This window comes from Apodemus sylvaticus, chromosome 5, assembly GCF_947179515.1.
Source record: "Apodemus sylvaticus chromosome 5, mApoSyl1.1, whole genome shotgun sequence".
NCBI lineage: Eukaryota > Metazoa > Chordata > Mammalia > Rodentia > Muridae > Apodemus > Apodemus sylvaticus.
Genome location: NC_067476.1, coordinates 143,344,696 through 143,358,782, shown reverse-complemented (window position 1 = coordinate 143,358,782; position 14,087 = coordinate 143,344,696). Strand labels below are relative to the sequence as shown.

At 52.7% G+C, this 14,087-nt stretch overlaps 1 protein-coding gene across 2 annotated transcripts in view; it reads right to left on the bottom strand.

The window, feature by feature from the left end:
• Window positions 1-1,341: 1,341 nt before the first annotated feature.
• Ctnnbl1 (catenin beta like 1) overlaps window positions 1,342-14,087 on the bottom strand; it is a 152,542-nt gene continuing 139,796 nt past the window's right edge. The window contains exons 14-17 of one of the 2 annotated variants that reach the window (XR_007977993.1): window positions 8,331-8,468; window positions 8,102-8,174; window positions 3,324-3,449; window positions 1,342-1,528 (exon numbers count right to left, since the gene is read on the bottom strand). Coding sequence is in view for 1 of the 2 variants with exons in the window: in XM_052184144.1 (XP_052040104.1) it covers window positions 1,440-1,528; window positions 8,102-8,174; window positions 8,331-8,468 (300 nt within the window). In the remaining variant the exon portion in view is untranslated. The remainder of the gene's footprint in view (window positions 1,529-3,323; window positions 3,450-8,101; window positions 8,175-8,330; window positions 8,469-14,087) is intronic. The other variant, XM_052184144.1, reaches the window with a different exon arrangement.

Sequence of the window (14,087 nt, the reverse complement as noted above, 5' to 3'; positions counted from 1 at the left end):
GCCTCCCAGAGCTGACACACGTCGGGGCCGGCTCTGCCGGTGCTGCCTGTGTTGGGCACCACACGGAAGCAGGTGTGCAGGTGGCTGATGCGGGTCCCTTGGGGTTCAGGAAGAAGCAAGAGGCTGTGTGGCATGGGGACCACGGCTGTGGCATTCCTTTTAGCTCCTTTGGTAACCGAGGGCTCATGCTTTGCTGGGAGGAGCCTCTGGGTCCCCATGGCTGCACTGCACTCCCTGGCACGTGAGGACTCTCAGAGCAGGCTGTGATGTCGGCAGGGTGGTGGTGGGGAGGCCTTCATGTCACCTCAGCCAGGAGGAAAGACGACACTTCCCAAGCCACAGCCACCGCAGATGGAAGTCAGTATGAAAGCTACCCACCACATCTGTCACGGGCTCTTCATTCCCAGGAGCAGCACTAGGGCACTGCCAGCCTGTTCTGGGGATGTCACAAGAGGTCAAAACCATATATCCAATGGGTCACACTTGAGGATAAGGTCAGGGTCATCTGCCGACATTACCCACACCCCTGACCCCTATGCTCAGAATCTCTCAGGAGCCTAAAACACCAGTACCAGGACTATGTACAGATTATCACTGTTATTATTAATTTGCTTTTTTTTTGTTTTTTTGTTTTTTTTTGAGACAGGGTTTCTCTTTGTAGTCCTGTTAGTTCTGGACCTTGCTTTGTAGACTGTATTAGCTTTGAACTCAGAGATCTGCCTGCCTTTACCTCTCAAGTGCTGGGATTAAAGGCCTGCACCACCATACTCAACCAAGAATAAAATCTTACGGTTGCAAATGGTAACGTTCAAATTCCCACAAGTGTTATAACAATTCTGTGGGAAGCGCATCACAAGACTAGAGAAGCAGATCAGACTGTTAGCAGCCGCCTTCCCTCAACAGCTTTACCAGATACAAACCACATCACTCTGAGAATGTACAACTCAGTGGCATCAGTGTGCTCACAAACAGGTAACCATCCCGTGACCAACCACAGAGCGTCCCACTCCACTGTGAGAAGACCAAGCAGCCTTTGACTGTTCCTCCACCATTCCCTGCTCCTGAGCTCCGGCAGCCACAGCTCTGTTGTGTCTACAGACTCGCCTACTCGAGGCAGTTCAACCTAGAAGCACTGGGACTGCGATGTGCTGGGACCGACCACAGTGTCAGGCGATCTCCTATGCCCTGTGGTCCCAGAGCCCTGTTCAGACTACTGTGCTGCCCACAGTGCCTCCTTCACCATCACCGGCTCTCTGGCCTTCCTTGGGTGTGCCTGTGCTCACTAGGGAGGAGTGGGACAGGGTTGGTGGGAAGCTTGCGCACACAATGTCAGCCCCAGGATACCAAAACTAGCTTTAATTTGTTCAAGCCATACAACTGTAAAAATGGTTTCCAGGAGGGAGCCAGGGGTCCGTGGCTGTCACGGTCTGCCTAGCATTCTAGAAGTTCTCCAACAAGCCCAGGATGCGCTTCTGCTCAGTTTCCCGGAACTCAGGGCTCCGGCCATCTCCGATGTTCTCTGCGTACTCTAGGGAAAAAGGACAGGGTGAGTTAGCTGGACCATGGATGTGGTCCCCTGAGCTCTGTCTTTCCACACTGCTCCCAAATCTTAGTGTGTACAAGGAGCCTGGGGCTTGTGAGCCACCGAGGACCAGCTCCTCAGGGCAGCTAGAGCGGTGATCCTGGAAGCTCTCCTGACAAGGTCTGACCTACCTTTCCACACCCATGTCCTTGCCCAGCACATCTGTCTTCAGCCTTCAAGCCGTTCCCCAACACAAACCTAGTGGGCACTAAGGTGCTGAACATCTGCAGCCCTCATCCATTCCTGCTGTGGCCCCACCCCTGCGTGAATGGGATATGTGACTCTTACACAGATCTCTGGGGAACAATGAGGGCCTTTTGTTCTGCCACATGGGACAGACAACATTCTTGGCTTTTCTCTCATATGCCAAAGACCAACTTTGATCTTGAACGTCCCAGCCTCCAGAACTTTAAAAAAATAAATTTCCTCCTTTATAATAAAGTATCCCGCCTCAGGCATTTTGTTACAGTAGCACAAACTCGTAAGAGGGGAGCTTGGCATGTATGTGCCATGCACCTCAGTTTTGTCACATCTTCGGGGGCTTCTCCGAGCAGGCCTGGCCCTTCGGCCTGCCTGTGGTTCGGCCACATCTGTAGAACCAGGCACCAGTGTGACTGTTCCCAGGGTCTAGCTCATTGGCTTTGTAGTCAGGGGACATGGAATCATGGGAGAACATCCTAGAATCACAAGGATTGAGGCTCACTCTGCTGCTTAAATAGGAAACCCTGGGGTGTGTCTCAGCGCTAGAGCAATCGGCTGGCATGAACAAGGCCATGCATTCAGTCCCTAGTCCAGCAAGAGGAAGAGAAGGGCTATGCTTCTGCAATGCCTACCTGCCACCGAGGGTAAGGAGATGTAAACAAGAACACATGGTGGCTGCCAGGAGTTGTGGGGAGGGAGGCTCACTGAGGACCTAAGAGATCTGTGGAGGACTGCCCAGGGCTGGGTAGTGAACAGCAGATCCTGATTGGTCATCAAGCTCTGGGGACCACATCCTCTCCTGCCCCAGTGTGATCTGTCTGTTTCAGTTCTCAGTGGATGTTCCCAGTCACTTCCCTGGAGGGACCTCATCCCAGATGCAGAGAACAGGGAGCAAGCCTGTGCCATACCCTCTGCTGAGCTCTCTCTGCCAAGGCTGTGAATGCCATGTCCCCATGGCCACCTTAGCAGGTTTCTCAATCAGCCTGTGGCAGGGGAGGCAAGTCTGGCGGATGAGCCACACCCTGGGAACGGTCACATTTACTGGTGTCTGGTTCTACAGATGTGGCCGAACCATGGGCAGGCCGAAGGGCCAGGCCTGCTCGGAGAAGCCCCCGAAAATGTGAGGGAACTAAAGTGTTGGCCTCAGTATGGCTTATGAGAAGATTGGTCTGGGGAATTTACCCACAACCAGGGTGAGGCTGGTCCCCAAAGTGGCAATCTGAGACCAAAATACTCTGCCTTTGCCTACTCCTAAACTCAGGGAAAGTCTGTTCCTGCAGCTTCTTGAAGCAGGTCCACAGTGCAGCCTGGTGCGCTGCTGTGCTGAAGGGCATCAGTGACCGCGGCAGGCATGAGGTGGACTGGGCACTTCAGAGCAGTTCTCAGAAACACATGCAAGTCAAGGGCAGGGAATAGACCAAGGCCCACAGGGAGCTGGCCTTCTGCAGAAGCAGCCCCCCAACCCCCACCCTGGCTCCTATAGTCTCTGGTAGTTTGTATCCACAGTACAGCTGGGCCATGGCCTGGGCCTAGCCTCCACCTTTGTTTCTGGAGTTCTGGTTAGAGCAGGTCTTGTTGCTGGCTGCTGCCGGTTATTTCAGCTGCTGCAGCAGTTGATAAATATTGAACAGATTCCTCCCAGAGGTCTTGGGGAGCGTTCTCTTTGCTGTGTGTGGAAGGAAGAGGAGAGATGCTAGCTGAAGGGAGCACTCTGGGGTAGGGAAGAGAGGGTGATGGAGGACCAGGGAAGGGAAGGAAGGAGGGGGGTGGGCTAGAGAGAGGGAGACAGCACCGCCCTTCCCTACTTCACAGCATTTGAAAGGCTCTTAGAATATGGGCTTTGATGGAGCTCTAACCCAGGCAGCAGTGCTGAACGCATAAATATTAAAGCAAACTTTAGACAGCAGGTTTACCACACAGACATGGAATACAAGCTGTTCTGTTTATGTTGAGAGGGAAAGGGAGGGCATGGGGAGGGCAAAGAGAAAGCTGTTTTCCAGGTAGGGGTCTGGGCCAGTGCGAGCAGCCTGCTCAGAGCTCCTTACGATGCAGGATGGAGGACGGAGGGATGGGCAGGCCAGCGTCTCCACACTGAAGACTTCATGACACACACCAAACACAAGACATAACTGCCAAGGCAGGTCCCTCAGGTCCATAGTGCCTGTTTGACAACACTGGGGTTGGTGACATGCTTTAGCAGGACATTTTGCTGGGTCAGTGGAACTTATTAAGGACACCCTCTGAGACAGGAAGTTGCTGTTGGCACTGATGGGCCACATGGCCATTCTAGCTGGCTGCTAAAGCTCCCACTTGCCACTATCTGGAGGCTGGACTGCATGGTCACAGCTTTACCGCTGGTTCCTCAGTCCAGGCTGCTGCCAGCTCCAGGCCAAGGGAGAAAGGGCCCCACGTAATGAGCACATCCTGCTTCTAGACATCCAGCACACGTCAGCCTTACAACAGGCACCTGAGTGGCGTGGGACATGGCTGATACCACTCGACCCCAGCAGTCTTGGAGTCCTTGTGTGCTCGGTGGTCACCCTGCATTCCAGGGCTGCTGGATGACCATAGGCAACACGTGATAAAAGTATGATTAAGCCTGGTCTCATGTCACAGGCCTGTAATCATGGCTGTTCAGGAGGCTGAGGCAGGAGGATCACAGGGCTACAGAGGGAGACCCTCTCTCAAAAAAATAAAATAAGAAAGCAAAACAAACCCCTAAAACCAAAACAACAACAAAGTCCAAGAAGGGTGTGTGTGTGTGTGTCAGTGGGGTACTGTTCTTCCTCTGAGGTTGGATTTCTGTCAAAGAGAAGCCTAAAGACCCACCTTGGTATACAGTTCACTCAGTGGTGAACATGCCCTGCTCTGTGCCAGGTATCAAGGGTAGAGGCAGGAGCCACCACTAGCCTGGGGAGCCCACAGGGGGAACTGCCCTTCTCAGTTCCCTCAAGGGCCTGTGGTCTTCAGGCTTGTCTGCCTGTGTGGGGATGGCTGGACCAGGGAGCGCCGAGTAAGCAGTCTGCAGAAAGCAGGGCTTTAATGAGCCATCAATTATTCTGGTGCTCTTGGCACCCCCCAACAGAAAAGGAGGGAGGAAACTAGGAAAAAGGGGACTAAAAGCCCTGGGAAAGTCCCCTGCTGGGCCTGCCTCATCAGCGGTTTCCTGAGACCTCAAGGGATACATCAGCTGTCATCCTGCCAGCAAAACTTAGGAAATATGTAGGCCATAAAATCAAAGAAAAAAGCTCTCATCTAATTAGTATGTTAAAAAAAAAAGGAAGCAACCCAAACTGAAAAACAAAATTAAAATCAAAGAGGACAGAGTGATGAGCTGGTGTTCTTTACGAGGCTTTGTTTCTTCACTCATTTTGGTGAGGTAGGGTAGGGGAGAGACAGGGGTGAGGAGGGCAGGGCAGGCTTCCTGGGGTGGCCTGCAGAGCCAGCCCTGATGTACTGCCTGCCCTCTAATCTCAGCACTGACTCACACTGCCAAGTGACAGGCCCTGAGGGTCCTTCTGCACCCTGTAAGGGGCGCCACCGTTATGGCACTGGCCCTGGATCACAGGGCACTGAGGCCCTCTTATTATAAAGGTCAGCATCATTGGTGCAGGCCTTCTTGACCTAGCAATGGTGTCCAGTTCCCTGCTGTCACCCACACACTAATGGCTTCAGATATCCAAACCATCTCCTGTGAGCTCTAGTGAGGTGTTCATAGGCATCCCAAGTTCTTTATGAACCCAAAGAATCCATAACCTGCCGTAGTACCAGTGCCTCACTGCTGGGACCTAGTCCAGATCACTGCTGCCTGCCAGGCCTCTGGCCTCTGCTCGTCTACCTGGATGGGCTTGGGTTGCTCACTGCCCTACTGCCTGTCTGCTGCCCCTTAGCTCCACGTTTACAACTCTTGGGTGGCACTTAGCATGCTATGTCTGTGATCAACAGGAGAAGGAATACACTGTCTCTCCTGCACTAGAGGTTGATCTGTGCCAGAGCAGTGTCCAGAGTGAGTGAATTGTAACTGGTCATTGATCCATCTGTGTCCCTCAGATCTGCATACTCCATGACACAGTGCCTAGCTAGCACCTGAAGAGCCAAGAGGAGCCTTAGGAGACATCAGCGCCATTAATCCCTACAGAGACCTTTGAGGAGCAGTGCTGACACACTGTTGAGTTCCTATTATGAGCCAGCTGTCCTAGGAACAAGGAGACTTGGTGAACAAGACAGCGATGCCTTATATCACGGGGCTTCCATTTTAATGCGTGAGACAGATCAAATGAGTAAACAAACACATAAATAAAAACAATTACTGGCTGTGATAAAGGCCTTGGGAGGAATACAGACGGCGAGGAGGGGATGGATTCTAGGCAGCTTCAGGAGGCAGAGTGGGCAGGACTTCCTGTAGGGCTAGCTGTGTGTGGTCAATGCTCAGAGAACTGGGTGTAGTAGGAGGGCGTGGTCAGAGGTGGGGGAAGGAAGCCATAGCAGCCCTCACCCTCAGTGAATACTGCTGTCAGCTGCAGGGGAAGCCAGCACAGAGGGCAGCAGAGGCTGGCTTGACTGCAGGCTTCAACAGGATGTTTTGAATGACCTAGGTCTACACAGAACAGTTCGGCAAGGAAAACATCCACCTACTATGTTTCAAGGTGCAACCAACACTGTTCCCTTCCTGGAAGCTTGCTGTTTTGACTAAAGGGATGGAGGTGTGGAGAGAAGCCTGGAAGCAAGGCGGCAGAGCCGAGGGGCTCAGAAGCTCTGACTGAGCGTGTAGGTGTTGGAAAGAAGAGGCACTTAGAGGCTGGAGGTGCAGTCACCACACCCCCACTCCCAGGAGGCCGGCTCACACTAATGAATTCATGGGGCTGACACTGGAGGGAACACCTAGGGTCCTCCACAGGGCCAGGGCCACCCACCGTCTTCTCTTTGGAGAGAAGAGCAGATGCTAAGGTCTCCTAACAACTGTCCGTCATCAGAATGGACACCACCCATGGGTCCATGCCTGAGCCTGGCAGGGCTGTGCCAAGCACTTGGCTCCCAGCCCCATGCCTTCACTCATACTGTCCTTTCCTCTTAGAATGTCGCTGTCTCAGCCCCCAGACCAGCTTCATGTCACGTCTCTCTCTCGAGGCCTCCCGCAGGCCTTTAGCTGAGCCTTTCTGATGGCAGTGATGAGCATAATTACCTAATGTTTTATGACCATCATGTATTGAGCTTACTGAGAGACTCCATCAGTTCCCATTAACCGCTGCAGCCACCTCCTTCGCCTGCACGGTGCACAGAGCCTGAGTCTCCTCCTGAGGTAACACAGCCATTGCGGAGTAAGGAGACAGATCTGGAGCTGGCCCCATAGCTGCTCACCTTCCCATCCTCTCCCTGCAAGGAGCTACGGGCAACTGATATGCGAAACCTCAGTGCCTGTCGCCCAACTGCTCATCTAAGCAGTGCGCCGACGAAGGTCCAGGAGGAAAGTGGCTCTGCCTGCGCTCCACCAACCCGACAGGACCCTCAACTGCAGAGTCACCTCAACTGTGGAGTCACCCCGGACGCCTAAGCCCACCAGGTCCCAGTTAGTGACGAGCTGAAGCAGCCAACGTTGCTCCTCCAGCCTGAGCTCAGCATAGACAGTGTGCCTTGTGACTGAGGCTCACTGGGTGACCAGAAGCCTCTCCAGAGCTTCCTCTCTAAGGAAAAGACCCAGGCGCACTTGGGAGAGATCCTCAGGAGCGGAGGAAATGAATTCTCAGCTTTATGCTTGGTTAAAGCAGCACCACCTCGCCCAACCTTCCCCGACTCTTCCTCAGTGTGAACCCCGGAAGGGGACGGCGCTGGCACAGGGTGAGGTGAGCCTTGTTAAGATGCCACCTTGGAGTCACTGCTCGACCGGGAAAGCCACAGCTGTGTCTTATCATGTCCTCGTTCTCTGAACTACTCTATGTGGCCAAGAACCATGACCTTATTTTCTGCTTTGTTGTGGCTTTAGTGTGTGGGTGTAATGTGTAAGGATCTGTTTATTTGTGTGTGAGTGAGTGCATGCTTGTGTGTGCATACATGTAGAGGCCGCAGGTTAAACAGTCATTTCTCAATGAACTGACACATTCAGCTGGAATGGCTGGCCAGCAAGATCCAAGATCCTTCTGACCCCACCAGGCCTTGCGCATGGGTGATAGGGATCTGAATTCAAGTCCTCAGGCTCTGTGAGGCTGAACCACCTCCCCACCCTATGTGTGTTTTAGGTCCTGCACTGGTGCTTTCTATCTGTGTTTAGGTTGTGGGGCTGGAAGGGAGACAAGCTGCAGACGACCGGCACACCCAACTCACCTTTGATGATGTGCCTGACGATCTTGATGGAGCTGCCACGCATGTTCAGGATCTGGTGAACCCGCTGGCGAATCTAACGAGGACGGCAAAGAATGGGATGGGGAGGAAGTCCCCAGGGTGCATTGTCATCCTTACCCCACCCAACACCGAGGACCCATAGCGAGGGGACTGCAGGAAGTATGGTCCTTCTACCCATGCGTGGCCAGGGAGGAGGAAGGAGCCCTCCTACCTGGGGGACACTGGCATTGCAGATCTCCGCCATGATGTAGCAGATGTGCTGCAGGATGAAGAGGCCAGCGTCCAGGCGCCGCAGGTACAGCTCGTCCTCCATGTCATTGTCGATGATCTCCCCGCGCCGCACGATGTCCTGGAAATAAGCAAGCACCAGATAAAAGCTGGGCGGCACTCGGAGATGAGCCTCCAGTCTGGACACGCTACACGGCAGGGAAAGCCCTCGTCGCTCTGCTCTGGTGTTCCTCATTCTACATGACCCATGGAGGCCACAAAGACAAGTTCAAAGCTCAGATTTCCTTCCTGATGACTTGGGGCCAAAATGATCTCACTCACCTGCATATTCCGGCCCAGAAAAACTGAAGAGAAACGGCCTAAGCAAGTATCAGCTTCTCTATTCTAAAATTTAGGGTTATTGTTTTGGGTAGCGCTCGCCATACAAGCCTAAGGAACTGAGCTCAGGCCTCTAGTACCCAAGGAAAAAGCTAGCATGTGGGCGGATACTTGTAAGCAGTGCTGGGGTAAGGGGGTGCAGACACGGGAGCCCCTTGAGCCCATGGCCAGCCAGTTTAACCCAATTGGTGAGCTTCAAGTTTAGTGAGAGACTATTTCAGAAAAAAGGCAAAGAGTGAGTGTGGGAGACATGTGGCCCTCTGACCTCCACATACATGTGCGCACGTGCAAATGCATTTGCACACATATTCAAAAATTAAAAAATAAGGTGTTTGACACACCATACCGCACCCGCACACGTGGCACGGTACTGAAGTGGACTGGCCACGGGAAGGGAACGGCTCTTTTCTCACACAGCCATCCTTTCTGCGTTCGGAGGCTTTGACTTGTCTGTCAGTTCTTTATAAACTCCTTTGGTCTCCCTCCGCCCTCCTCCCACCCCTCCCCACTTCCCCACGGCTTCTGAGCCTGCCCTCCTCTCCTCTCCAGGAGATGAGCCACTTCCGCCTACCCACTCTTTACAGGTAACCTCCCCATAAGACACACACTCCTCCACTCCCGATCACAAGAACCTAGCCCCTTTCTCATCATTCTTCCCAGTGTCCAGACAACAGCACTGGCACATGTGTCCCCTAGCTTCTGTTATATCTGCAACAAGATACAAGTGTCCCATTGTTTCTCACAAGTCCGTAATCCCTCTACACCTCCAAAGTGATGACAGGCTCTCTCCAAGACCTGCCAGACTGTCTGTACCCCTCTTCCTTTGCAGCCAATTCTTATTTAAAAAAACAATTTCCCAAACGAAACAGGCTTATAGACACACTGCACATAGCATTCTGTTCTCCCATGCAGGGCCTGTGACGCAGCAGTTTTTACTGACCACCCTCTAGCCTGCAGCACTTCTAGAATACCACCCCTCCCCCAAGCTGTGGTCAAGCAGCAAGGGCTGCTGGGAGAATTCTCGACCCAGCTTGGCCTCATGTTTCCCTGCCATGGACCCTGAGTGTTCCTCAAGTCCATACTGGTTTTAAGCAACCTCTTTTGCAAAACCTTGCCTGATTATTAAGGTTACTGCCTGTTCCTTCCTCTAAATCCCATGAGTACCCGAGACGACATGGCCTATCCCTGTGCACCTCTGCCACAGACTCTGCCATCATCCATCAGGGTGGACTGTAAGCTCCAGGAAGCTGGGTGGGGCCTAGGTGACTATGATAAAACAGCTTCGCTGCTGTGGGCCTGAGCGGAGAACAGAGGACTGAGAGTCAGCTCCAATGTGGCACGGTCTAAGGCGGCAGGCTCTGGGCCCATGCTTGCGATGACAATGGCCCATTTTCTAATTCCTTGGCTATTTTTATGGCCATGGCTCCTACTGACAACACAGGCTCCTGTCACTGAGGGAGCCCTGGAGACACTAGAACTGGAAGGCTTAGCACATGGCCGTCAATCTCCCGCAGGAGCCCTTCAGAGACCACTTAGTTGCAGATAATGCACTTCTTTATTTACCCTGGGGGCCAGCCTGCAGCAACGCAAGGCTACTTTTCATTTCTCCCCTAAAGGCCTGTCTAGCAGGCCAAGGGCTGCGAGCTGCTCTGCTGGGGATCACCACAAGGAATCCTCTGTCTCACTCAGTAGCCAACTTCTTGGTAATCTGGTAATCACTAATGCTTGCACAGTAGTCAGAGAGCAACGCTGATGCCACAGTTTATAAAAAGCCTCATTCTTGCCTCACACAGATCCTAGCTTCCTGCTCCGGGGAGGCCAAGGAATCACCCTGACTTCCATTCACAAAAGGATCCGGTGCCCGTACTGTGAACTTCTACAACACCATAGAGTTTAAGGTCTTATTATACACACATCTCCTTAGGAGCAAAATTAAAGGGGAGAGAGAAGGGATTATTAATCCCACTGCACAAATCAGAAACCAAGGCACGCAGAGGTGAAATTGCTCATTATTCATAACTGCCCATTAACAGAATACAGACTCTCTGACGAGGGGCACTTGTCTGATTCACCTCCCCGTGGAGAGAAGTAACCTGGCCTGAGTAGGTGGCCAGGAGCAAGAAATATTACCCTAAGGCAGAGGAGATAGGAAATAAATGAATGAATGAATGAATGAATGAATGAATGAATAAATAAATAGGGCAGAGGAAAGGGAAGGAAGGAAGTTTCTGAGGGACTGGAATCCCTGCATCCACCCAGCCACACCTAACTGTGTGAGCCACCGCTGTGTACAGAGCTGGGACTGAAGAGGCCAACAGGACAGTAGTCATTTCTTAGGCTCTCACTGTGTCAGGAGCTTAGCACACAGGAGTGGACCATTTCTGAAGGCAGCATGGCGACAGGACATGTGCCCCGCATGAATCCTGTAGGGCCCAGAGGCTGGACAAGGCCTATGGGAGCCGACAGCGACTGAGCCTCTAAGCTGGGGTCTGAGTCTCATAGGACATACTAGACACAGGAACAGGTGAATTTCTATGATTTTGGTAAGGCCAGCCTGGTCTATATAACGAGACCCTTTCTCAGAAAACAAAAACAAACCAAAAACCAACAGCAACAAAACCCAACCTACTACAAATTCAACAGCTAGAAGTGATGGTGAAGAGAGCCAGCCTAGCTGGCCTGGCAGGGCAGAGTGGTGGAGTGCCACGGTAGACAGAATAGAGGGAGGGAGCAGGGCAGTGGCTTTGTTCGGGACAGTAACCAGCAGCTCACATTAGTTCTGACAGATTACTATGGGAGAAGAATGCAGGAGGCTGTGTGAATAATGATCATTGCTAGATCACCCACTCATGGGAGGGGGCGGCTGAGCCCCTGAAGGTGGCCTTTAGTGCCAGGCAGTCACTCCGTATCCTTATCCCCATGGGCTCTCACACACACGCCATGGTTAGACCAGCTGCAGCAGGGCCACCTCCTGCGGCCAGGCTGGCAGCACTGGGATACAGCCCTGCAGCTGTGTTCTCCACATCAGTGAGCAGCAGGCACTGAGTTCAGAGTAACAAACAGAGATGATAAGAGCCCAGGGCTCCACGGTGAGGCCGGCCTGCTGCCTGGTCCTCTCAGTGGCCCAGGCTCCAACAATGCTTCCTAACTAAGACACTTACCCTACAACCTGACTTTTTAACGGGACAGGACACTGTGCCCCCAGGCTTCTCCACACTGTTCTATAGAACACACAGACCCAAGAGAGCAATCCCAGGCTCCACCCGTCCTTCCCACTCTCCTGGAAGCATCTCCAACAGCAGTCCACCCAATGCTCAACTCCAAACACACAGCCTTAGCACTGGAAAGCAGAACCTTCCAGTGCAGACCTGAGAGAAGGCAACAGCCCCTCTCCAGGAAGGGTCTCAGGCATGCCAACGGTCTTGTTCTATGCACAGCTGAGGTGCACTGAACAGAGCCCACTGACAGGTGAGGCACATTTCAAGGGTGACTGGACATGGAACAGAGTGGTGAGTGGCCTCTGCATAGTCTGTCCTGCAGCCTAGTTTTTCTTTAGCACACTGACACAAATACTAAGCTAACAGACCGTCCAGGACTGAGGTACCTTCTTCGCCAGGTGTCGGGATTTCTGCCTGTTTGAGGTTGTGTGGATGCATTTAGGCTGACGGATGGCCGTGATCAGGGGAGCCAGTTCAAGAAATGCCTGGTGCTGGAGCCAGACATTAACACCGGAGCAGGGCATGGCAGTTAGCCATTCAGATCACCCGCCCATAAGTAAATTAAATCTCCCTACAACACACACACAGCCACGGGGTCTGACACTGCACTGGGCAGATAATTCACAAACAATCTGGGTATGCAAATCAATTGCTCCTCCGCTGGGACGGTTAAAGAGACATTCCAAGAGTCTGGGTGCACATCGTGTTTACCAAGTTTTAGAATGAGAATCTATATATGCTGGATGGCACATGGAATAGGACAGGAGCTAAATCTCAAAGCCTTCCACACAAGAAGTGAAAGTGACTGCCTTCTGTCCTGTGTGGCCCCTGAGGGGCACCGGCAGCAGGTCTCACCTTCAGATTGGGGGTGGGGTGGGATTAGACCTATCACATGGCTATTGCCGAGGAGAGTCCAGCACGCTTCTCTGGTGTGAGGCCTTTCTGACAGTCGGCTCACTTTCAGCAAAAGGGGCAGTTTCCTGAGTGCCAGGCTGCCCTGGATCAATCACATTTCCTCCTCTGAACCCCAAGAGGTAAGCTCTATGACTACATCCATGTTCTACACTGGAAGCTGGGGGCAAAGAGGCCCACACACTGGCCCCAAGCCTGTATTCCCTTTCACAGTGTAACAGAGCAAGCAGCATCTTAGCACGGACCCACTCCAGCACTAGTGGATGGCATCTGGGCACTGTCTTTAAGTTATGCGGGAATTAGTGTAAATCAGGAGCACTAAGCAGGGATTTTGGGCCTGCCTTTCTCCCAGTGAAGAAGATATATATATACCTCCCACCTCATGCTCACGAAGCCCTTGGCTTTGAGTCTCAGCCATCTCACCATGGTGGTGAAATCCTATCACTTGAAGGGTGGAGGCTGGGGACCAGAAACTGAGGACAATCCTCGGCTACACGGCAGTTTAATGCTAGGCTGGCACACACGAGCCCTTGTGAAAGCATGGTGGGTGGGAGGAGAGACTCGAGCTGGAGCAGACTCCATACTCAGTTTGGGAGGCAGAGGGGGAAGACACCCTGCTAGGCTTTGCTTTGCTCACTCTGCACAGGAGGGCTGGGATAAAATCTGAGATGGTAATTGAGTGAATGGTGCACCATAAGTGGAACAGATCGCAGCTCCCAGCAGCAGAAGCCTGTCGGAGGGTTGCTAAAATAAACAGATTCATCGCCAAAGATACCACGGAGGGGAATGTGGAGCGTCAAGGTGCTATTACTGCAGGCTGCTGTGTTCTCTCTTTCAGCTGCATCTCCACTTTAAATGTTAATCTGTCTTTGGACGCACAACCAAACCACCAGTTTCCCTTGCCTCTCTCTGGTCCCAAGCCCCTGGAGTGCTCTGAGGATGGCATTTCTCATCTGCCCTGACAGGTAGTGAGCTAGCTGTCTTGGTTGAGGGAAGGGGACCCTCATAGAGAGGTGGCTGTGAACCCTCCGCGTGCAGCCCCAACTGGAAGTGGTAAATGGAGACAAGAGATATGCAAATGCCTCTAAAATAGGGCATGGATCCTAGAAGCCGGTCTTCTTAGCTGGGGATCTAGGAATCTGGGGTTGGATGTGTGTAAGAATCCACGGCTCTCAGGCCAGGGCCCATCATAAGGAAGAGGCTGACTACACCCATGCTCCCATAAATGGCCT